The 26,379-nt window shown below is 42.0% G+C and overlaps 1 protein-coding gene and 1 pseudogene across 2 annotated transcripts in view; one reads left to right on the forward strand and one right to left on the reverse strand.

The window, feature by feature from the left end:
* TTC39B (tetratricopeptide repeat domain 39B) overlaps positions 1–26,379 on the forward strand; it is a 125,468-nt gene that overhangs the window by 60,839 nt on the left and 38,250 nt on the right. For both annotated transcript variants that reach the window (XM_075067322.1, XM_075067321.1), the window contains one exon: positions 22,819–22,923. In XM_075067322.1, coding sequence (XP_074923423.1) covers positions 22,819–22,923 — 105 coding nt within the window. The remainder of the gene's footprint in view (positions 1–22,818; positions 22,924–26,379) is intronic.
* Positions 7,276–7,348, reverse strand: LOC142047069 (U4 spliceosomal RNA; annotated as a pseudogene).

Below are 26,379 nucleotides of genomic sequence, written 5' to 3' on the forward strand. Positions count from 1 at the left end.
GTTTAGTTCCAGTTGAGTTTTTGTATTAGGCATTTATACACAGCCTGTTTGGAATACTTGGTCTGGCCAAAGATTTTAGCAAGGTGCAGAAAATCAGTGGAACTTGAGCATAAAATCAATGAAACAGTGTTTACTGAATGGTGATAATGATGGATAAAATGACATAAGTCTCACTAATGAATTTAAAATAGAAGATACTATAAAAGGTATTGGTACAATAATTTGATACTGATCCCTTTCTCTCCTATGTATATTTAAAAATAAGATTTATTGTGCTATAGATCATGGCTTATACAGAGGCTCTATTTAAATGCTTAACCTCTTAATTTTACTTTTGTATGAATGTTATCTTAATACATCTCTTTTGTGGTACCCACCAGCAGCCACTGTTTCTAAGAATTTGCCTCCTCTGTAATCAGGGCTGGCGCTTCCATTTAGGCAACCTAGGTGGTCGCCTAGGACACCAGGATTTGGAAGGGCGGCAGACTGCTCCGGTGGACCTCCCGCAGCATCCCTGCGGACAGTCAGCTGGTCCCGCGGCTCCGGTGGAGCATTCACAGGCACGCCTGCGGCAGGTCCACCCGAGCTGCGGGACCAGCGGACCGTCCGCAGGGATGCCTGTGGGAGGTCCACCGGAGCCGCGGGACCGGCGAGCCGGCCCTGCGCCTAGGGCACCAAAAACCCTAGTGCCACTCCTGTCTGTAATATTGTCCATTCATGAGGGTATCTGCTGTCTGAGTGTTAAATCAGTCAGTTTTAGGCTTTTTGTGCTCCTCTATGCTGCTGGATATCCAAATTACTATGGTAGCAAAACATGGTCACTTGTCCTAAAAGTCATAGCTCTAGCTCTGATGATCCATGCATTTGTGACCTCCAGGCTTGACAACTGCAACTCATTTTATCTAAGAATTAAATCAAAGACCTTGTAAAAGTTCCAAAATACGCTACCCTGAGTATGTCATACTGGTGTTCTGCATTCTCCACTCTCTTCCCACTGAAAACAGAGTCCAGTTCATAGTCTGTCCTAATATTTAAAGCTTTCCTTGGTATTTGCTCTAATTTCCTGGGATTTCTCAATGTAGACCTTGGAATCTGCTCTCATAAGGGATAAGAATGACCCCAAAACTAAACATTTACAGAACTAAATCAAAATTAATTTCTCCAACCTAGCAATTCTTTAAAAATTTCTCCATAGAGACACAAACAAAAAATCTTAAAAACCATTCAGACTCTTTCTATAATCTGGGAAGGAAGGAAGAAAAAAAGAAAGAGAGGTGTTGATATTTTATTTTTATTTTAAAATACTTGGGAGTGGTCAGATACTTCTGTGATGGGGTAGATTGTTTAGGCCATCTTTTTAATGAAAAATACACTTTCAGTTACACTATTTGTGCAGGTTACACATTTACACCTCTACCTTGATATAACACTGTCCTCGGGAACCAAAAAATCTTACTGGATTATAGGTGAAACCGCATTATATCGAACTTGCTTTGATCCGCTGGAGTGCGCAGCCCCGCCCCCCAAGCGTTGCTTTACCGCGTTATATCCGAATTGGTGTTATAACGGATTGCGTTATATCGGGGTAGAGGTATATTCTGTGACAACCTTTCGCTGATGACAGATGCCCTCTTGACCGCTAAAGTTAAGTAAGCTAATTATCTGTGAACAGTGCATCTTGCTACTCGGAGCTGTTCCCTTGAATTCTGAGTAAAGGAATAGTATACTCATGGAGGTAAGGGACAGAACTATGAGTCAGATCGGGATTGTATTCCAGCTCTGCTGTAGATTTGTTGAGTAACCTTGAACAAGTAATTTATAGCTAAATTGCGTTATATGGAGATATGTCTGGCAGGTGGCCCGGAAAATGCAGTGAACTTGCCTTCTCTGGACTTTTCTTCCAATTGTCCCCTTCATTGGGAGGAATTTAGATGACCACCCAAACCCATAGATGACATGAATCTGTGAAGAAGGGAATTTCCAGCCTCATGGAGGATGGCCAATTCATTCCATTTTTCTGACATCGCCCACCCCGCAAAAAATCCTCTAAGATCCTTGCAAGAGCTGTGCTGCTGTTAGTCAGATGCTTAGCATCTGTCTCTCTGAGTAGGATGCAGTTATGGAGAATAAATGTAACACTTCTTCAGTTGTTAACATAGGTGCGGATATTCACTGCCATGGGGGGAGAATGCTGCAGCAATCTCTTCATCACCTTGGTTCATCCAAACTATGTGATGAATTTCTGTGAGGCTGGGAGCCCCAGAAACTGCTACTGCGGTGCAGAGCTGTGGGGGCCACCCACTGCTCATTGAGCTCAGGGGACCCCTGCCCCCTGCGGCGCAGCAGAGCTCTGGGACCTCCCAGCTGCTGTGTCTCTGGGAGTTCTGGGGGCCCCTGCCACCTGCTGGAGCACAGGGGTCCCTCCCCCATCACAGCAGCTGGGAGCTGGGGGGGTCAACCTGCCACTGGCAGAGCTCCAGGGGCTGCCTGTCACCTGTGGCAGCTGGGAGCTTCAGGGGCCCCTGCAGCTGGGAGCCCTGGGGCCACCTGCAACAGAATGCCAGGAGCCACCCATGGCAGCTCAGACTGGCAGAGATCTTGCTGTGGTTCAGAGCTCCGGTGGCTTGGAACTCCAGGCAAGTGCCTGGGAGCTGCAGGTCCCCCACCATCTGCAGGGACTGGGAGCAGTGGGAGGAGCCCCCTCCACAGCTTGGATCTCCAGGGCCAGCAGCTGGGAACTGTCTGGTCCCACAGCTGAGAGCTCTGGTTCCCCCGCTGGCTGAAAGCTCCAGCCCTGGGGCTGAAGCAGAAAATGTCACAGAGGTCTCTGGAAATCATGGATTTCTTACTGACTTCTGTGACCTCCATGACATATTCGTAGCCTTAGTGATAAGGTCATAGGTAAGGATCTAGAGAGTAGCACAATGTCATAGAAACAATATACCTTCTTGGTAGATGGCCTTCTAAATAGCACCTCTCCATCTTTTTTTTTTAATTTTAGGAGAGTATTTTTACATCAGTTCTTCTTATTTTATTTAGATTTTTATTATGTTGCATGTGCTGTGAGTTCCTTGTAGAGGAAGCCGGGGATCAAGTGTAGTAAAGCTCCCATTCTTAGGTTGATCATGCATCCAGTGACTGACTGGTAGGGCTTTTCCTAGCTGGAAAAGTAAAACTGTCAACCACCCACCACAAGGCAACTAAATGTTGTTGATCAGCATAGGTGGTAATTATGGTTGTGAGGTAAAGCAGCTGATAGTTACTTTCTTAGAAAGTCTGTGTTCTAATAAAAGTATAATGGCTAAATTCTGTCATCCTCATGTTAGTTAGTACTTATGAGTCTCATTAACTTCAATGAATAAAGGTTGAAGAATCTGGCCTTTAAACTTCAGATTTAGCTTTACTCAGCATTTTAGCTGAGTAATGAAATTAAAATAAAAGGAGATTTGCGCAAAATCTACCTACTTGAGTTCCCCTCTTCTCCAAATAGAATTGGTTGGTTGTGGGGGAAGGATAATTGCACTAGATGTTGCCTAAATTTTCCACAAACATCATTTAGTTTTGGTATGGCCTGGTGTCCTATGATTATATTTAACAGTAGTGAAGTACAACCTGCCATCTAGCAGTTCTCTCATATATCTGAACTGCATTGATGAAAGGTCACTGTGTCTTGCGTGAAGTGCTAGGACTCTGAGTAACCATTTCCCCTGAAAAAATTTCTAACAGTGTTCCAAGGCAGTGGTTTTCTTTCATTGCATTTCTGAAGCTAAACTTTTGCTAACAGTCCTCTGTTATTATTGTAAAGCTTAATTCCTTTTAAGTCTTGTGTAAAAAGTAGAAAGGGTTAACTTGCAAGTATTTTAATTTATCTCTCTTAATTCTCAAGCTTTTTATATCATTGTCATTTTGTCACTTTACAGTAAGTCAATAATTGAATATTCTGCTACGTTATGATATTAAGATCAGACCAAACTCACCTTAACTTGTGATATAAAGACAGATTGAAAAGTACATGATTATAGCATCTTCCTAAAAGTGCTACTTAAAGCACTGAGGTTCAGATCAGTTTATTAATGAAAAAATCACTTACTTCTAAGGAAATTTACATGCGTCAGGCCCAAAACATATGATCAATTGGCATAATTCAAAACATAAGTTTATTCTTTCTCAACAATATTAGGAAGTTTTTGAAATAATTGAAGGATTAAGCTATATTTTTATCGTTAACTTTACAAATGTGTGTGTCATCCTTAAAGTAACTAGACACTTGCATAGTAGCTTTTTATAGAAGGAATAAAAACGCCACCTATGTACTGAAAATCTGAATATAATATATCTTTCTTTTTCTTTCTTTCCTTTTACTATTCAGGATTGAATTATGCTCTCATTTGTACTGGTGTAAATCCAGGTTAATTCCACTGACATGAATAGTCTTAATTCAGATTTACACCACCAAAAATTAGAAAAGATTGGGAACTCACTTACTAGTCGTGATAAAATAGGTGGGAGGTTAATCAACTCTGGGACTCTTTGTGTTTGCATAACAAGAATGCCTAGACGGAGAAGATGACACTTCATATGTAGAGACTGTAGTCATTGCACAGTTGCTTGGATTTCTTTTGAAGTGCTAACTCATACATTTATTCCTTTTAAGTTTCTGAGGCCAGGTCTACACTGAGACTTTAAATCGGTTTAATAATAGCCGATATACCGATGTACGCTGTATCCGTCACACGACGTCATCATTAATATCGACTTTAAACGGCTCCTTAAACGATTTCGCGACTCCTCCCACAAGATGACGAAGTAGCGCTAAATTCAGATCAGTGATTAACTCGGATTGGGTTCGTGTGCGGAAATCGACGGTTATTGGCCTACTGGGCGATCTCCAGAGTGCAGCACTGACACGCTTTGGACAGTCATTTTCTAACTCGGCATGCAGCGGGGAGGGTTAAACACGGAAAAGCCCTGCGAACTTTTTTAATTAATTTCCTGTTGCGCGTGGAAGCTCTCGATCAGCAGCGTGCTGGCGATGCGTCTGATCGAAAAGCAGCCCAGCATGACCGTCGGGAGATACTAGGTCCATGATCAGCTGTATGGGAGACAAATCTGTTTGTATCCAGTCCGTTTACAGAACACGATGCCAAAGGCGTTTGAATAAAAACTTGCCGGATACACAGCGCTGCGTTGAACAAGCGTACGGGATGCCAGAGATTCAAATGGACGCTCAATGAAGGGAGAGGGAGGGGGTACTGAGGCTCCAGCTACTCCCACAGTCCAGCGTCTCTGAAAATTATTTGCATTTCTTGGCTGAGCTCCAAAATGTCTTTTGTAGGTTCAAACACAGTGTCTGGCTGGTTCACGGGAAAGCTCCTCAGTTTTTCCCCCCCCCCACCAGCGTGAAAAAAAGGGAAGAATTCATTCTTGACTACTTCTATGTCACCCCAGTTTGTATGGAATGCTGCTGGTAGACGGGATGCTACAGCAGTGAAGACTAGTTTCCGTCTCTCATCTTTTCTCTCCGTGAGTAGACGGTGCTGCAGGGCCTGCCCACCATCCAGGAGAAAGCCATAGCCTGATAATTTGCTCAACGGAGAGGCAATTATTCCTGGTTCTCTCAGGTAATAGGACAGAACGGCTATAACCAGCTTCATTCATCGAAACTGGGGCGAAAATTTGAACAGCAAACTTGGGGAATTGACTCGCTTGGCAATGATCAATCCTCCCTTATGGTTTCTAACTAGAGTCATCCTGCCTGGACTGTCATAGCCCGGGAGGTGCCTCCAAGTGCCTCCCCCCGACATCTTTTTCTCATAACAAGTCTCTGTTTCTTTATTCTTGATTTCTTACACTCATGACCCAAAACGGGGAGGGCTGACACGGTAGCCCAGGAAGGTAGGGAGGAGGAAAGCAAGTGTGCCTTCTTATGAAAACTGACACGGAGCAGCTGTCTGTCTCTGATACACTGGATCTCTGTTCACCTGCCTTTATTCTGGGCAGGACAGTGCACACTGTACGCTCTGGTCGCAATCCAACTTGATGCGTAGTGCCGGTAAACCAGGAAAGCCCCGGCCTTTACACAATGACATTTCTGCTTTCACGTGTCCGCTCTGATCACCACGGTGAGGCGATGCAGTTCAAATGCAACAGTAGTCCATACATTAGACTTACGGGAGATACTAGATGTAACTAGATACTGAGATACTCTGCTTTTTATAGAGCTCCGGTTAAAGAACAGGAAATGCCAAAGCGTTTGAAAAAAAAAACTCCAGGATACACAGCGGTGCGTTGACAACCGTAACGGGAGCCAGAGTATACACAACGGGTGCTCCATGATGGGGAGGGAGGGGTAATGAGGACTACAGCTACAGTCTCCACAGCGGCTCTCTGAAAAACTATTTGCATTCTTGGCTTGCGCCATGTCTGTAGCCTTAATACACCGTGTCTTGCGCTGCGTTCACGAAAGCTCGTCAGTCTCCTCCCCCCCCCCCCAGCACGTGAGAAAGTAACAATACATATATCCTTGACTACTGATGATTATTTTCCCCTCTGTGTAACTCGAGGCTGGCAGACGCGATGCTTGCTGCGGTGGGTCAGTATCCGCTCCTCTGCCCCCTCCCAGCTGGCTAGACGGTCGCCCAGTGAGTTGCTCCTGGCTGGTACTGCCGGGGCTGCCGGGTGAAAATGGGGAATGACTCCCTTGACAGTGGATGGTACAGAACGCTGTAGACTGTCTGCATCTTATCACCTGGGGGCTGGAGCTTCATCGACCCCTTCTCTCTTGTGTAAGAAAGATTCTGAACTGCTGGACTGTCATAGCCCATGGAGGCTGCCTCTCCTCATTGTATCATCACTAATAGCTCTGTGATCTCTATTCATGCATTCTTCATACATTCTAGCCAACAGTGGGGGGGGTGTGTCATTGCTGTTGGTAGCACAGATAGGTGGGAAGCAACGGTGCTTACTTGCAGGCGTCCCTCTGTGAATATGATGCGGGGCAGCTGGCTTAGATACATGATTAAATACACGGTATCCTATTTGTCTGGACTGACTCATTTTTTTATTACCGTAAAGGCGGAATTGCTCGAAGGTCCCAAAGTGAGTCACATCCCCATCTTTGCTTCTTCAAACATTCATTCAAGATATATCTGTTATACTGATACCCAATTACTGATGAGCTGTAACAAAGCAGATGAGACGGTAACGTTTTACTCTGTCTACGATGTAGTCTGTACCATACCACCGGAAGGATCCTCTCTTAAGGGGGAGAGGAGCGGATTTTCAACTAGCAATAATCACACCTATCAGATTAACTTCATTGGTTATGATACTGCCACTGTGCAAAGCTCTAATGCTCTTCAGTGCTGCAGCATCGCCTCTATCAGCAGCATTCAGTACAAAGAGGGTGACATTGTAAGTACTCAAGGATTGCTTTATTTAACTTTCATTTCTCGTGCCGGGGTGGGGGAAGAGAATGATGAGCTGTTCCGTGAACCATAAAAGACACCGTGTTGTAAGCTACAGACATTGGGCGCTCATCCAAGAATGAAAATAGTTTTAAGAGACTGCTGAGGACTGTGGGATAGCGGGAGTCCTCAGCACCCCCTTTCCGTCCTCCATGATCCCGCCCCCTGATGCTAATGTTAATGGTCGCGGGGGGTTCTGGGTAAATGTCGTCAGTCATTCCTGCTCCGGAAACACATCAGCAGACAGTCCTTTCGCACCTTTTTCTCCTGGATTGCCTTGCAGAAACAATAGCACGGCAGCCCTAGAGACCATCCGCTTTTGTTTTTCCCGTCACCATTTGTGGTACTAGATGCCGTGGAGACAGAGGCGACACTCGAGCGCTACACACCAGCATTCAATTGCTTTTGCAATGATTATAGCAGAGATGGTTACCAGTTGTTCTGTACCGTCTACTGCCAGAGAAAACTGCAATGACATGACGGTTATCTCTCCTTCTCTGAACTGTCCGCTGCTATCATGAGTGCCCCTGGCTAAAATCAGCCGGGGCGCAACGCAAAAGCAAACTTGGGATTGACTCACTGGCCACACTGAGTCAATCCTCCCTTATGGTTTCAAAAATAGAGTCTGTCCTGCCTACAAGAAGAGTCAAAGCAGCAGAGAATCCTGTGGCACCTTATAGACTAACAGACGTCTGTTAGTCTATAAGGTGCCACAGGATTCTCTGCTGCTTTTACAGTTCCAGACTAACACGGCTACCCCTCTGAAAGAAGAGTCAAGTGTATTAGAAGAGCGCAGCTACTCCGTGGCTGTATTAACAGGGGGTTCTCCTGCAAGAACCGCACTCATTGCTTCACTTCTCTCCACCCTCCGCAGCTACCGTGGCAGGGCCCCCCCCCATTATGTCATGCAGTCGTGAGGAATACAAGAATAAGAAACATAGACTTATTCGTGACATAAAACCGGGGGGGGGCACTTGGAGGCAGGCAGCCGGGGCTATGACAGTCCAGGCAGGACGTACTCAATTTTTAGAAACAAGAAGGGAGCGATTGACTCTGCCCCAAGTGAGCCCACTCCCAATGTGGGTTTTCAGAACCATTGTCACAGGGGCACTCATGATAGCATCGGACACTACACTGTGATGCACTGGCCAGGTAAACAGGAAAAAGCCTGAATCCCCGCGAACTTTTGAATTCCATTTCCTGATTGTCCACCGTGAGGGTCAGCACACACACAGGTGAGCACACAGAGCTCATGCACTGGTAACAATGCAGTCTCCTGATAATCGAAGAAGAGCGCCAGCTTGGACCACACAGGAGGTTCTGGATCTGATCGCTATCTGGGGTGAGGACTCAGTGCTCACAGCACTGCGTTCAAAAGACGAAATGAAAAAGTTTTTGAAAGAATTTCAAAGTCTATGGCTGAAAAAGGGCACAGCAGGGGACTCCCTGCAGTGCGAGTGAAAGTGAAGGAGCTTAGACAGGGCTACCAGAAAGCCAGAGAAGCAAACGGAAGGTCAGGCTCTGAGCCGAAAACATGCCGCTTCTATGCTGAACTACATGCAATTTTGGGGTTCAGCGCTACCAGTGCCCCACCCCTGTCCGTGGATTCAGACTTTGGGATTGAAATATCAAGTGTTTCTGAGGATGTAGCCGAGGGGGAAGATGGAGAGGAAAGATGAGGATGAAGATGACGTGGGTGATAGCACACAGCAGTCCGTAAACCCCAACAGCCAGGATCTTTTTGAGACCCAAGAATTACAGTCCCTGCGCTCCAAGCGACAAGCCCAGACAGTGAAGCCATGGAAGCGACCTCCGGTAAGTGTCCCTTCATTCTGTATCAAACACGGATTAAAACAACATGTTTTTTTTAGATCGCATTGACACCAGGGCTTTTGCTGCAGTCGCAGCCATTACTGTTACAGGAAAATTTCGTTAACATGTCTGGGGATGGAGCGAAAATCCTCCAAATTAATCTCCATGAATCGATCGTGGAGGAACTCAAAAAGCCTTATGATATATGAGAACATTTCTGGCCAAGGCAGCCTTCTCCGTTCCCCCATAGTAGGTAACTTTTCAACGCCATGCATTTTGCAAGACATTTGGTACTGCAGGCATTGAAGGCATTGCACTGAAGGCATTGCATAAACAAACGATCTGCCTCCTGCGGTGGTATTGTCAGGAGAGAGATATCATCCATTGTTACCTTGTAGAAAATCAGGAATGTAAATAGGGGGCAGACATGGCGATTTTGCTACTGGCCAGAGCGGGGGATGGGAGGAGGGATAGCGACGAGTTTTCAGCGTCTGGCAAGCAGGATTCTTCCCAGCTACCAGCAACGCGCTGCGGGGGGTGAAGTAGGGTGATCACTAGCAGCGATCGTATATGATAGGAGCCATGCGCTGTTGGTGGATGTGAAAGAGGGGTTTGGGCTTTGCAGGTTCCTCTTAACAGGAGCAAGGCATCACATAGATCACTGTGTATATGAACGGCGGAGAAGTCAAACTTTTAAAGCCTTACTTACCATCGCCGCGTGGATGTACGGTTGGCCGTACCTGCGTCTGTGTGTGTGCCACACCAGTCACACAGACACTGAATATTTAAACGATACAAAATGCGACCTTGTATAGAGATCACATGTGCTCTGTAAGGTGGATAGTGTTCTATGTGAAAGAGTACTATCATTGCTCTGTAAAAGGTATCTTTCCACATACTTATCACCCTGGTTTGCCTTCCCCATGCAGCTGCACATTTCTCTGCAGTCCTATGCCATCACGAGGGCGTGCTCTGATACGGCGGAGGAAGAAGAAGACGCGAGATGAAATGTTCACAGAAATTATTGAAGTAACACGCAATGAGAGGGATAAACAGAATGATTGGAAGGATGTGGTAGCAAAGTACAGGAAAGATGCCAGTGAACGATCTGAGAGGGCTAGGCAGGAAGACCAGCGTTGGCGAGATGCAACGCTGGATCTGCTGCGTGCTCAAACTGATATCCTCCAACGCATGGTGGATCTTCAGGAAGAGCAGCGCAGTAGCAGAGTGCCGCTGCAGCCCCTGTATCACCTCCCTGCAAGCCCACGTCCCAAATCTCCCTCACCCAGACGTGTAAGAACGCGTGGGGGAAGGCTTTCTGCACCCGCCTACTCCTCCACCCCCCTGGAGAGTTCAAGGAAAAGGCTGTAATTACGCTACAATGTGCTTAATGGCCTTTCCCTTCCCCTCCTTCCAAAGCACAGCAGCCAGGATACCTTTCTAATTCTCTGCCTTTTTTTATAGTTCCTTTGTAATGAAGAATACATCGAAAGGGGGAGGGTGGGTTGCTTACAGGGGAAAAGTAGTAAGGAAAAACACATGATTTTTAACAGATGCATAATTACTTTTAATGAATAATAAATGATTTCTAAACGACACTGAATTTATTTCCTTCGCCAACCTGTAATCAAAGGGGGAGGTGGGTTGCTTACACTGAATAAGTCCATCAAGTGCGGAGGGTTCATCAAGGGGAAGCAAACAGAGTCACACCGTACCCTGGGCCGTGCTGAAACTCGTTTTCAAGGCTTCTCTGATGCGCAGCGCCTCCAGGTGTGCTCTTCTAATCGCCCTGGTCTCTGGCTGCTCGTACTCAGCGGCCAGGTGATTTGCCTCAGCCTCCCACCCAGCCATAAATGTCTCCCCTTAGTCTCACAAAGATTGTGGAGCACACAGCAAGCAGCAATAGCAAGCGGGACATTGGTTTGGCTGAGGTCTGAGCGAGTGTAAGTAATGATCGCCAGCGACCCTTTAAACGGCCAAATGCACATTCTACCACCATCCGGCACTTGCTCAGCCTGTAGTTGAACAGCTCCTGACCACTGTCCAGGCTGCCAGTGTATGGCTTCATGAGCCATGGCATCAAGGGGTAGGCTGGGTCCCCCAGGATAACTATAGGCATTTGAACATTCCCAACGGTTATTTTCTGGTCTGGGAAGTAATTCCCTTGCTGCAGCCGTTTAAACAGACTAGTGCTCCTGAAGACGCGAGCGTCATGAACCCTTTCCTGGCCATCCCACGTGGATGTGGGTGAAACGTCCCTTGTGGTCCACCAGTGCTTGCAGCACCATTGAAAAGTACCCCTTGCGGTTCACGTACTGGGTGCCCTGGTGTTCTGGGGCCAAGATAGGGATATGGGTTCCATCTATGGCCCACCACAGTTCGGAAAACCCATTGCAGCAAAGCCATCCAGTATCACCTGCACGTTTCCCAGAGTCACAACCTTTCGTAGCAGCAGCTTAACGATTGCTTTTGCTACTTGCATCACTGCAGCCCCCACAGTAGATTTGCCCACTCCAAATTGATTCCCGACTGACCGGTAGCTGTCTGGCGTTGCAAGCTTCCAGAGGGCTATTGCCACTCGCTTCTCCACTGTGAGGGCTGCTCTCATGTTTGTATTATGGCGTTTCAGGGCAGGGGAAAGCATGTCACAAAGTTCTAAGAAAGTGCTCTTACGCATGCGAAAGTTTCGCAGCCACTGCGAATCGTCCACAACGTTAAAACAATGCGGTCCCACCAGTCTGTGCTTGTTTCCCGTGCCCAAATTCGGCGTTCAATGGGTAGAAGATGCCCCGTTAATAGCAGTAGCTCCAAAACGCTGGGGGCCAGCGGTTATGGAGAATTCTGCCTCCATCTCGTCATCGCTGTCCTCGCCGCTCAGCAATAGCTGCCTCCTCCTCTCCTCCTGCCTTTGCACTGTTGCAGTTCATTGTTCAGTATAGTCAGCACGAGAGTACGCGAGGTGTTGACAACGGTCAGGATACCGTTTGTGATCTCAGGGTCCATGATTGCTGTGCTATGGCGTTTGCTCAATGCACTCGCGAAAAAGGCAAAGGGTTGTCTGCTGCCTTCACAAAGGGAGGGTGAGGCTGTACCCAGCACCACCCGGGGCATGTTTTATGCCCCATCAGGCACTGTGCTCTAAACACGGAAGTGGGAACTATGGGATAGCTGAGGAACAGCTACCCACAGTGCACCGCTCCTGAAATCGATGGTAACTTTGGACCATGGACGCAAACAATCGATGTCGTGATCCCACTGTGGACGCGCTAAACCGATTTTATTAAATCTGTTTTGTAATATCGGTTTAAGCTAATTCGAAATAATCGTGCTGTGTAGACGTACCCTGAGTAAGTCTTCATTGTTTTGGCATACTCTTTCTCACAAAGACATACGTTTTAAAGTATTTGGTTTAGTTCTACATATGGTATATTTATTTGGTATTGATCTGCAGTTGTTTGGTACTGTGAAAAATGGAAGTTTTTCATATAAGGAAGAAAACCTGCCTTCCATTATAGTCTATTTCTACTTATTTTTCCAGTTCCTTTCTTTTTGTTCAGAACCATCAGAAGCTGAGGGAACTGCAGGAGTAGGAAAGAAGGAACTTTGTTGATGTAGACAAAACTGATGGGTGTACCAGTCTTCATTTAAAATCTACAAAGGAAAAGTGTATTTGTTCAAAGGTGCAGATATGAATCTGGACAGGAAGTTTTATCAAAGAATTCTGGAAAATTTAGCTTTTTATAAATATTTACTCTATCTGCGCTGTTAATTTCTTTGCCTTTGGATTTTGTTTGTAAATATGACCAAATTGTGTTCCCACTGAAGTCAATGGGAGCTTTGCAGTCTACTTCAATGGGAGAAGAATTGGGCTCTTCATTTTTGTGTATAGTAGTGTTGAAAATTTTAAAAAATGGGACAGTTGTGTTCTGTAGAAATCAGTTTTGTTCTTGTCATCTGCAGAATATTGAGGATAAAGGGCTACGGTCAACTGGCAGTCTGAGTCAGAGTGAAAACAGTTACTTTAGACCAAACTCTTAAAAGAAATCTTCTAGATCTTATTGAGGAGCTTAACTTCACAAAAATTGTACCTCTTAAATACAAAGCGTTAAAGATTAAATTGTGCTTTTGTTACTAGATATAGCCAAATGAGTGTGTTCATTTTTAACACGTTGACTCATATTTTTTAAATAAGTGGCGTGTGTAGTAGAAAATGTCTTTAAGTTGTTGAGTCTCAAGAACTTTATACTCCATATTTCTAAAATTTTGTAGGCTAGAGAAACAACAAATGGTAGGCTAAATCTTAATTGTCTCTTCTAATGAAGTTCAGGGATATGACTCCCATTATTTTAGCCATTTCTTAGGGGCTCTACAATTAAAGACAAGATAAATATCACATTTATTGATTATTTTATTATTAAAGAAAGGAAAACAAAACAAAATGAAACAGAAAACAAGCAATCAATGAACAATGGTTACTTCAGTATGCCACACTCTTCTGTGGACACTGTTCAACAAAGATTACACATTAGAGTGGGCCTGCCTCTGGTGGGACCATTCTTCTCTAGATAAGTTAAGACCAAAGTATATTATTCTTCCAAGTTACTAGTGAGTCCTGCCTCGATGTATCCTAGATAACTAAATCAGTTTATAGAAGTTGAAATTCTGCTTTAGATGAACCTAAACATGCTTATTTTCAAATAATGGTGTTCCTGCTCTCAAAATAATATTTTAAAACATAAATTATTCTTAAAGGGACAAGGTAGGTAAAGTAATATCTTTCATTGGACCACTTCTGTTGGTGGAAGGAACAGACGGTTAAGCATAAGGGGTTCGCACATGCTGTACAAGAACACTTAAAATGAAGTGGGCAATTAAGGCTTTGCAAGCGATGGGATGTGTTACAAATTTTTATAATAGCCATAAAACCACTGTCTGTTTAGTCCATGATTTTTAGCATCTAGCAGAGTTATGAAATTAAGTACTCAAGCTCATCTTTTGAAATAATTGTGCAGGTTTCCTTTGAGGATGAGGACTGAGATGTCAGATATAGTGTGATCACTTTGAGAAAAGTGTTTTCCCATGAGTCATATGTCTTCTTTCATTTTTCTTTGTGAGTTCATTCAAGAGTGTAGTGGTATCTGGTTTCACCCACATTGTTGATGTTGGGGCATTTAGGACACTGGATAAGGTATTCCACATGGTGTGATAGGCACGCATAGAACCCAGGGATCTTAAAAGTTGTCTTGTGGGGAGTATTGATCATCATAAAAATGGAGATATGTCAGCATGTTTTGCATCTCTTGTTCTGGCAGGTTCTGGTGCTGCTTTGAGTTGGTGTGCCCTGATTTGTAGGGAGCTTGCGTCTGATGATGAGCTTGGCAAAGTTGGGGAGTTTTTTGAAAGCCAGAAGAGGGAGTTTGAGAGATTTCTTTCAGGATGTGGTCCCATGGGTTGTAATTGTTTCTTTGATGATATCCCACCTGAGTTCCAGTGTCGGTTGGTGAGTGACAAGTAGGGATGTGCAATCAGTGGTGTGTTTTGTCTTAATTGTCCACTTCATTTTAAATGGTCTTCTACAGCATATATGCTTATGCTTAACAATCAGTCCCAACTTGTATTTAGCTGAGACATTCTGGATATCTTTCCCAGATCTGAAGAAGAGCTCTGTGAAGCTTAAAAACTTATCGTTTTCACAATTGACGTTTGTCCAATAAAAGATATTACCTCACCCATCTTTTCTCTTTTATTTCCTGGGACCAACATGGCCACAACAACACTGCAAACAATGTGATTCTTAGGCACATCTTCACTGGCAACATTAAAGTGCTGGCTTGCGTAGTTGTGGCAGAGCTCTAAAAAACCCACCTCCGCAAGGGGTGTAACTACCAGTGCTGGGAGCGTGGCTCCCTGTGCTCAGGGGGGTGTTTTTTATTGAACCAACTTCAGTTTTTTCCAGCCACACCAAGCTCTTCTTCAGTCTGGGAAAATCCTTGAATGGTTCCTTAGAATATGTGCTAATTACTTATATTAAACAATCTATTCCACCTTGCATTTAGCTGTGATGCTTGGAGTACCATTCCCAGACCTGAAGAAAAGTTCTGTGTGTCTTGAAAGCTTCTCTCTCACCCACAGAAGTTGGTCCAATACAAGATATTACCTCCTTGTGTCTCTGATTCTTAAAGACAGTCTTTGACTTGAATGGTTATTATAGAAGGCTCAGTCTCTCTCTCTTTTTTTGGAGAGGTATTACTATTCGCATAATAATAGTATCAGACAGTAAAAGAGTAAATGGACACAAATCAGACATCAGGAATGGTAACATATAAAAGCCAGTATGAGAATACTTCAGTCTCCCTAGACATTCAGTAACAGATTTAAAAGTAGCTATCTTGCAACAAAAGAAATTTCAAAAACAGACTTTAAAGACAAATTGCGAAGCTACAGTTCATTTGCAAACATAACACCATTAATTTGGGCTTGAATAGGGACTGGGAGTAGCTGGTTCACTATAAAAGCAATTTTCCCTCTCTTGGTATTGACACCTTCTCATCAGTTATTGGGAGTGGACCATATCCACCCTGACTGAATTGGCCTTGTCAGCACTGGTTCTCCACTTGTGAGGTAACTCCCTTCTCTTTATGTGCCAGTATATTTATGCCTGTATCTGTAATTTTCTCTCCGTGCATCTGAAGAAGTGAGGTTTTTTTTACCCACAAAAGCTTATGCCCAAATAAATCAGTTAGTCTTTAAGGTGCCACCGGTCTCCTAATTGTTTTTGTGGATACAGATTAACACGGCTACCCATCTGATACTAGACAGTTAGAAGAAGCTTGTATTTAGATATAAAATATTTGCAAATATTTATCTCAAAAAAACTTGTGCCATCTTAAATATTTAAGGAATAAACAAAGATTTTCACCTGCAAGTGGAAACATGGGGTTAGACGTGATCAAAACATTTCCCAACTATAAATGTTATACTTAACATTAAATATATGAAGACTTTAGAGTACCTAATAATATGTTTCTATCATTCTTTACATCATGGGGAGGAGTTTGAAACTGAGGTTTTTCTCTATGAAGAGCAGAAAGGGTGGAAAAGTCCATTTTTATAACTTAGGCCATGTATACACTAAAGTTTTATTATAACAAACTGGTATTTCATATTAGAGGGAGGGCCCTTGGTCTTTGATACAATAGTTTTGTTGGTTGGTTGCCTTTCTGACCAAAAGTTCTTCACTAATTGCAGTACATTTACGATTTTCAATTAGACTCCTATCATATTTTATACAAAGCAGTAATCAGAATAACACTTATGTTCATTGTTCAAAATATATTATAAAAGAAAATAGTTTAGAATATTAAAGTGAAATGAAAGTTATAAAGCTGCAGAGTTTATGTAAACACTCTTGGAGATAATAAACATGTTATCTTCCCTGACCTTTGGGAAGTCTGTCATGCTTACAGAAGACAGAATTCTTAAGGATCATATAATTGAACAGTTCATATAGTTAAGCAAAAATAAACACGTGAGCAACTTTACTCCAAGCTCCTGTGTATGAAAATAAAGGTAAATATCTACTAAAATTTAGCAAAAGTGCAGGAAGGCATGTACTAACCTAACACTAGCATATATTATGATGATTTTATTATTTTTGCATCAATATTGCGGTTTACGTCCTACAGGAGAATTTTTGAAAACCCCTCTATTCTTCTGTATTGAATGTATGAACACAGAGATAAGACAGTACATAAGATTTCTCCTTAGTGTAACCTTTTGTGTAAATACAAACCACAGCTTTTTAAAGACAGTAAGAAAATAGCTCACAATGCAACCACTAAAATCCATAGAAAATATATTTAACTTTACCCTTATAATCTGACAATGGCAGATGTCTTAAAGGATTTCAGGCCAAAAAAAGAAAGGAAGCTGCAAGTCTTTCTAAATACTAAGATATATTAAAATGATAAATAATGTATAGAAAGGATATTGGTTAGCATGTAAAATATGGGAAGGAAGTATAAAGGTTTAACCACTTCTACTGCAACTTTCCTCAGTGGGCTCTGCCTATGAATCAATTTTCTATCTGTAGTAGTAATTTTATTCCCGTGAAATGCACACAGAAACATAAGTTGCAGTTCCATTACAAAGCAATAGTGCAGACAGTTCTAAGATGATTCTTTATCACATTAAAACTATTTATTCATATTCTTATGAGGATACTAGCAGCTGAAAGCCTATGCTATTGCATGGATATAATTTGTAAAGTCAAAATTGCTAAGAACTTAAAAATTGAATAGTGAGAAACCATGAATCACGGTGGTGATTGAACTTGGTGATATTCTAAACAAAAAGCTATCATCCATGCTTGTAGCTGTTTCCACTGTTTCACATTCACTCAACAAACATTCTAGGCTTCAGAGTGACACACAGAGTGATGATCCTGGAATCTTATTATATAGATACAGAACTAATTTATCAATTTTGTTGCTCACATGCACTCATACACACCACATTTTACAGGAAAACTGCTATAAAACTACTACAAACTCATGTTAAGAACATAAAGTCCATTTCTTCTCTGATTAAATCAAGTGACAAAACTCGTGGTCTTGAATTATGAAAAAATGAGCCCACTTCTGCTTAAGCGAAGTGGTCATGTAACAACTCTCCCTAGACATTTTTAAGGAACTGAAAAGAAGATTTGGTAGTTTTAGGTTAAAAAAAAAAAAAAAAAGGCCATTCCAACGAAGTAGTGAAAGTAGATAATGAAATGAAAGAACATGATCTGATGCTGAGAACATGATAATCATGTGTTAATAAAGGAGGCCAGAGATCAGAGAAAGGGTAGTTGGATCGAAACTGGACAGCATCTCTACTCCATTAGACACTAAAGTAGGACTGGTTTTTCTAAAGAAAATCTTGACAGCATGAAAGCTTTTACACTTTTAAAAAGGTATTTTAACAGGGAAACATACTGTTTGCTACGTGAAACTGGATTTAGGTAAAATAACTGACTTATTAACAAGTATGGAAGAGGGTAGATGAAAAAACTAATTACATGAGCTATCAACAAAATCATTTTGTATCAATTTTGATTGTCTAAAATGGTTTCTTCTCTCAAATGTCTACAGTTTTTGGTGTATATGCAATTAAGTAACTAGATATATTTTAAATGTCTTTTTTTTTTCCTAAAAAGGTAGTTGTAAGTATTTTCCAATAATATGGTCAACAGATATAAAGGTCAGTTAATATGTATTGAAATTATTTACAAGTTTTGTATGGAACTCACAATTAAATTTTAGAGCCTAGTCCTTTCTTAGGGTCTGAGTCTCTTTTATATATGCATAAATGAGAAGTTACCCAAGTAAGAATTGCAAGGTTGGGCCCTGTGTATAATTATTTCCTCCCCTTTAGTTAATGGATTATGGGTTTGTCATGATGGCTTGTTGCAATATCTACATTGTAAGTTGAGTGAACAGTTAGGGAAACGAGGTCATATCTTTGATTGGACCGACTTCTGTTGGTGAGAGAAGCTTTTGAGCCACACAGAGCTCTTCCTCAGGTCTGGGAAAGGTACTATGTCACATCTAAATACAAGATCAAACAGATAGAATATGTGCTAACTGCCTATACTAAACTAAGGGGCCATTCAAGGTGAAGTGGCCCATTCACAACCCTGTCATAGGATAAAAAGGGAGGTTAGTGGGTTACAGAGTCATAATAAACCATAAATCCTGTGTCTTTATTAAGACATTGATTTTTGGACTCTGCATGGGGACCATTTCACCTTGAATGGTCCCTTAGAATATGTCATAACTACTTATAATAAATTACCTGTTTGTTTCTTGTATTTAGCTGTGACACTAACTGATTTGAAGAGTTTGGTTCTCCCCACCCCCGAGTCCAATGGCTATTCTCTTTGTCGTCTTAGGTGTAGAGAATATGATGGGCAGAGAGAAAGAGACAGGGAGTCCCTTGGCATGGTTGTCCCTCCTTTTTATAGTTTCAGTCCCCTTCTTGAAAAACATTTCCAGCTGAGAACAAGGAGACAAATAGTCTATGTGGAAGGATGTTCCCTGCTGTTTTTTCTTCACCTGATTGAGCTTCCTTTGTTTTCTTTTCCTGCTTTATGCTTCTGTTTACTACTTAAATGCAAATGATGGCAAGCCCACATTCCTTTGTTCAGGACAGACCTGTTTGCCGACTTCTGCATGGACGAGGCTGTGGGGTTTGAAATTTGTTAACAACATCATACAGGGAAATTTTATAACTTCACATACAGTGTTGCCACACACAATATTGTGAGCAGTTCAGGTTGGAGGCTACAGCAGCAAGGCATTGCAAGGCACCCCAGGTCAGAGGGCAAGGGTGACGCAGCTTCTCACTAATCTGGATTGTACCCTGTTATGTCACAGAATGTAATGATTTTAAATACAAAAATCCTTCAGAATTCTTCAAAATATTATAATAGTATGAAAAAATTAGGAGCAGAAGTAGAAAGAAAAAATATTAGAGCTGTTGATTAATCACAGTTCAGTCACATTGTTAAACAGTATAATACCAATTGAAATGTATTAAATATTTTTGTATGTTTTTCTACATATATTGATTTCAGTTTCAACACAGAATAAAAAGTGTACACTGCTCACTTTATATTACTTTTTATTACAAATATTTGCACTGTAAAATGATAAAAAACAATTTTTCAATTCACTTCATATAGGTAGTGTAGTACAATCTCTTACAAATGTCAATTTTTTTGTTACATAACTACACTCAAATATAATGCAAAACTTTTTACAGTAAACATGTCCACTCAGTCCTACTTCTTATTCAGCCGATCACTAGGACCAACAAGTTTGTTTACATTTATGGGAGATAATACTGACAACTTCTTATTTACAATGTCACCAGAAAGTGAGAACAGGCATTCCCATGGGACTTTTGTAGCCGACATTGCAAGCTATTTATATTCCAAATATGCTAAACATTTGTATGCCCCTTCATGCTTTGGCCACCATTTCAGAGGACATGCTTTCATGCTGAGCATCAGCAGGAACTTCCTATGCTGTCCGCGGCACCACAACGACTGCTGTACTCCCGGTGCTGCAACTCAGCACCTATCAACATGACTATCTACTCCCTGTGCTGAAATGTGATAGTCTGTCTCCCTCCTCTTTCCTTTCTTCATAGGAAGGAGAAAGAGACGTGCCGAGGGACCATTCTGGTCTCAGCTCCCTCCCATTCTCTTCTTCCAGTGAGGATTAGGAAAATGATGATCATAATATATTAAAATAATCCGTATGATATTTGTCAACTGATGGCATGGGGAAAACAGTAGTTATAGGATGCATCTGAGTAGTATGTAACTGGAAGCTCAAAATTACAGTATTTTGAAAGAAGAAAGCATGATTCATGAAGAAAATTGTATCAATTTTCCTTTAAAGTCAAATGTACAGTTAAAGGTAGGGTGTTTAACATCACAGGTCTTCTTGGGAAATAATAATAATTTCAGAATTCGCGAACAATGTAATAGATGTCACATGTTATTTGAAATGGGAATTTCTGAATCTGTGAGAGTAACACCATACAATGTGTAAAATCACACAACATGTTGCCAAGGAGGTACCTTATGTAGCAATACAAGTTATTCCCGAGAGCATAATGTCAAAGTGCCTGATTTAAAGTTCAATTGAAGTCAGTGGGAGTCTTGGACTACAGCAGGCTTTGATTCTTGAAACAGCTGAATCAGAGGAGTTCTTAGGCTAAAGTACTTATAAGTTATTTATACTATTTCTTATCTGTTTATTAGCTTAATTCACTCCTGTCAGTTCTCTGTATTTTAGTTTCTTTCGTAGATCTCTTAATTGTATTGGAGAATTATTAAATGTTCTACCAAATTATTGAATTTGAATTGAATAAGGTAAGTGCACACACATGAAGGGGATATTTATATAATAATAATTTCAGAGCCATATGGTAAATTCATTTATCTTGTACCTTTTAACAACTTGATCTGTGCTCTCCCCATTAATCCATATCCCATGATTTATTCTAACATTCCAAACATTTGAACATCTTCACATTGTAAATATTTTTTAAAACCTGTCAAAAAATTGTACGTTTCCTTCTTTTCTTCATAAACATAGAATTTCACTCCAAAAAATATAACACTGGCCACACTGTTCTTGTAAATTTTAGCACATAGTTGGGGCTCAAAAACTATAACACTTGGATATCACACTGGATCCAAGGCCCAGAATAGATAGAAATTGGGCCTTTAAGCAGATACAGGTTTTATTTTTATAAAAATGTCTGTTTTAAACTGTCTTGTGACCTTCCAGTAAAAGAAATGGGAGATTTATATCAGCGGAAAGGGGAAACTTGCAACTTCCCAACTTGGTTATAGCCCTAAAAGGGTATGGGATAAGACAATTAAAAACCATTAGATTCTTATCTATAGAAAAACTTTCATCCATTATTAGAGATGAGTACATTTCCTTCCTTCACAGTTAGACTCGTGGTCAGTAAAGAAACCTGGATTTTCAGGCAGGGAGATATGTAAAAAAACCCCAAACATTTTACCTTTGTGTTCTTTTGTCTTTCTCCTGATCCATACATTTTATGTCTATATTTATAACAGCTGCACAGTTTATGAGCACCAAGAAATCTTTTTTGAACTTTGTAAGATCCTCTTTTTCTGTTTCTTGCTTGAATGTTAATCTCGCTGACATGATTGTTGCCTTCTCTTTTGTTTAACCTCTTTTACTCAGGTGAAGCCGCCATTGTAATGCCCAAACCTGGTGTCCTTTACTCAAGTCAAACTCCTTTAGACTTTGTCAGTTGATAGGGATTTCAGTCTGTCTAACACAAAAAATATTATACCTTCATAGACATAGCAGTCAATAGAATGTATTGTATTTCTTCTGAGTTAGACTGCAAACTTTTCAGAGCTTAGACTAGTTAAGTATTTTGTGTACTTGCAGTATTGTATAAATAGTAATTGATAAAAAGATTGCATTCCATGTTGACTCCTAATTCTAGGAAGGTATGAAATGTGTCATGGTAAACAGAGAAGATAATCATCAGCATCATTACAGTAAGAAAACAAACCCACGTAATAAAAGCAATGGCTGTTACAAATCTGTTTTGTTTCAGTTTTCTAAGAGTCAATTATTATAAGTAAGTTTAAAAAACACACGATAAAATACCTACCTACATGGCTTTTGGAATATATACTGTAAATCTAAAGGAAAGAAGCCATTAATTAGTTTCTGAAATTAACTAATTTCTATCCTTTGAATTATTTCTCATTTTAAAAAAAGGTTATAGGGGTCTGGAAATGCAAATAGTTTTGTAGCATCTTAGATTCCTAACCAGCTGTTTAGGATGTAAAGTAACAAACTAAGCAGAAAAGATTAGGGAACAGTTGGGCTGTGATACAGTTTGTGTTTAGCTCTGAAAGCTGAGATTACTATTGAATACAGTTTTGAATACTTACCCTTTCTCTTTTTTTATATTTTTATGTTTTCATTAGGGCATCCAAGATGGATCTCAAGTGTGCGCTGGAAGAATGTTCAATGGCACTGAACTTATTTCTAAGTAATAAATTTTCTGAAGCCCTGGAATTACTTCGGCCATGGTGAGTTCATTTTGTTTGTTGGAATTAATGTGGGCAGATACTGTAAGGCGTGCCATCTGCTTGCTGAGTACTAATCTAAGACCTCTGAATACAGTAGCTTTCATTACTTCCATTTTGTCTCTCCTGACCCAAGCAGTTCTGCATTACTACCCTAGAGAGTATGTACTGTTTCTGTTTAAACATACTGAAGTCACAAACCCTGTCAGTCAACCAATGGTCTTTGTTTTATTTTAGTTGTAATTCTAAGGCCTAAATCAAGTCCTTGCAGGTGCAGTGGAGGAAAGTGGTTTTTTTTTTTGTTGTTTTTTTGAGCTGTGTGGGGGGAGAGAACAGCAGAAATTCTGTCATCTTGTATCTGCTACAAAAGGCTTGTTGCAAAATATGGCTGTTTTTCAAAAAATAGGCCAGGATAGAGGAATGGTGTGGAGTGCACTTTGATACTTCCCTGATAGAGGTATACGTGCTACCTGGCAGTTGGAGATTAGCCGCTCTTCTCCCTTTACAGCACAGAAATGGGCAGGATTTCGCTTTAACTCTAACTTTTGAAAAAATTACTTTCCTTCTGGTTCTCCCTGCCACTTCCTCCCATCAAGAAAATCAGCTTGAAAGTGCAATTAATAAGGCTTAATTTAGTAGAAAGATTTTCTCTATTAAATAAATATATTCCTGTAGTATGATGATTGACCACATGGGTCCTTCTTTAATGATGATAGGAAAAATCTTTGGACTAGAAAGAAGTATTTGAAAGAAATGGGGGATGCCTTTGTTTAGATGTGAGTGAGTGAGTGCATCCATGTACAATATAGTTAAAGTTGGAACTGCTTTCTGTTTAAAGGATGATTCTTGAGTGCTCTAAAATCTGCGTGCTTAGTCAGGTTGTCTTGAAATTTGCTGCACCGCATGAAGATATGGATAGGATTGGTGATCCAAATTTGGGGTCATCCTGGGATGGCAAAACCCAGCGTTTTACAGAATCAACGAGTTCTTGTAAATTTTTGCACATAGCTAGGGCTCAACCCACGACTGTCCTCCAGCTGATCTCAGTTGCTTGACATTTATCTTAGTTAGTGCATGGCACCCATTGCCCCTTTTGGGAAAGCAGTGTTTAAAACTTTATTAAAGAAAGAATGGTATGTGCCAAACACTCTCACCCCAAAATGATTGGATGTACATGTGTAGCCAAACTATACAAGAGGGTTTGCTGGCAGCCAGTTGTCACAGTAATTTGGTGGTTCAGAGCGACATACTGTGGTCACTGAAGCTGAGTTGCCCCTGCACTGTAAATTTGAATCCTGTCCTTAGCAGAAATCGGAGATTGAACTGTATGCATATGTCAACAATTGTCTCTCAAGGGTTGTTTTGTTTTATGGAAATGTGCCCTGCTAATCTGTACAACTAACAGGTACAGGTAACTGTTTTCTGAAAAATAATACATTACACATGCTCTGTGCAGATATGAGTGATTCCTGGGCATGTTGCTACTTGAGTCCCTCTCCCTTTCCCTCTCCCCACAAGGAAGCCAGGTTCTGGGGGTGTTCTGGCTCTATGGCAGAGAATCTGAGCCAATCTCCTTGTATGTGTGCCAGGATCTGGGGGAATCTGAGCCCCACTCCCCCCAGTGAGCTGAGATCTGAGAGGTTCCTGAAAGTAACGCAGATTTAAACATCCAAAAAACTAGAAAATACAAAGTGAAAGTACATGCTGCCCCTACATGTGGTGGAGTGGGTGGGGGCTAGCTTGGAATCAGGGAGGACTGGGTGGGCTGAGGGCATGACTGGGGAGGCCTGGCCAGACTAGGGGAAGGGCTCTGCTGAGGGAGCATAGTGAGGGCACAGGGCTTGGCTGGGTGTATAGCTCAACCTTTATAACCAAAGAAGTTAAGCTGCCGCCCCTGCCTACTCTTGTGGTGTCTCTCTCTCCGTCACTGCTTCTCTTCCCTGGGCCACTTCCCCATAGCCCTAGCACCCACTCAGCCCTTGTTTCAAGGCCTGCAGTCTGACAGGGTTGGCCAGAGCTCCCACTGCCTTGCTACCCTCCCCAGCAACCCTGCCCAGCACTGCTCTATGCAGGGTGCTGCTCCTTCTACCAGCAGACAGTCCTCCTCCCTTGCTGGTCAGGGAGAGACTCCCCTCTTCTCTGTGCTGCAGCCTTTATATAGGGCTCAGCCTGGCCTTGATTGGCGTCCCACAGGCCCTTTCTGCCCACCTGCCCAGCCTCTCTGGCCTACTTTAACCTATTTTCTTCTGGAGTGGGGCAGCCGCCCCACTACAGATACCCACACAGCCTTAACTGAGCCCTGTTTGAGCAATGCCCTAATATTCCTATACTTTCAGATAGTGCACATCACTCAGGAAATAGGGTACGTGACCACTATAGCACAGAATTTAATGTCCTTTCTTTGCTAAGGCAAAATTTTTGTTTAGGTGAGCTGTTCTGTACAGGAACTATGTACACCTCTCCTACTCTCAAAACAGTGAGCCAGCCCCACAGAAACTAACTTGCTATATTTTACAACCTTTTCATCCCCTTTTACAGCCCCTTCATTCTTACCACAAAATTACATGTGACAATATACTTGGGTAAATCAAACATTAAACCCAGAGAGTACTCTCATATACCACCTCACTGCTAATAATCTCCATGGCAAAAAGGTTCCTGTACAATGCTACTGATATAGCAGCACTCAGTGCTGAATTGAGGCATACTGGATCTCTCCAGGTATGCATACACTTCTTCCTTTTGCCCTCCCGTGTGTAATCAATGAGGCTCTCAGACCCCTCTTAGAGGAAAGGTCCCCCAGATATCACAATCTTAGCTCTGCCAAGCTTCTCCAAACTAATGCTTCTGTTCAGTACAGCTATATTTAACACAATTACTGCAGGTAGAATGTATGCTAATAGTTCCTAGTGGCTATTGATGTGGATACAGCAGCGAAATGAGGACAGACACATGCATGGACTGCAACTTTTATTAAATTTTAACACAGGAGAGGGATGCTACCTGTCCATCACCCCTACTTTCCTATACCAGGCATTTAATTGGTTCCAATGCAGGAGTTATACGGCTACTTACCATATAACCCATAACTCCATAATGCAGGGTATGCTCTCCTTAGCCTTTCTCCAGGACTCAGATCTCTCTGAGTCCTAGCACATACCCCTCCTCCATGAGGATCAGAGGGTGCATCAGGGTGGGGACCTTGGCCCACAAGGGCTTACCCTATCACATAAGCCTAAAGCCCATCATCAACATCCCAGGTCTTTGACCTCTGGGAACCATTCATTTGATTTTCTTAACTGCACTGGAAACTGGCTGCAGTTGCGACAAAGAAACACCACCCAGCACCTTAGTTAGGTACCATGTGCATTCCTACTTAACTTGCTGTGGCTTGAAGGTGCTGTGAGGAAGGCAAATAATTCCCTGGTCCTCTGCCATTTGACTCATGGGAGAAAAAGA

The sequence above is a fragment of the Chelonoidis abingdonii genome, chromosome 6, assembly GCF_003597395.2.
Source record: "Chelonoidis abingdonii isolate Lonesome George chromosome 6, CheloAbing_2.0, whole genome shotgun sequence".
NCBI classification, from domain to species: domain Eukaryota; kingdom Metazoa; phylum Chordata; order Testudines; family Testudinidae; genus Chelonoidis; species Chelonoidis abingdonii.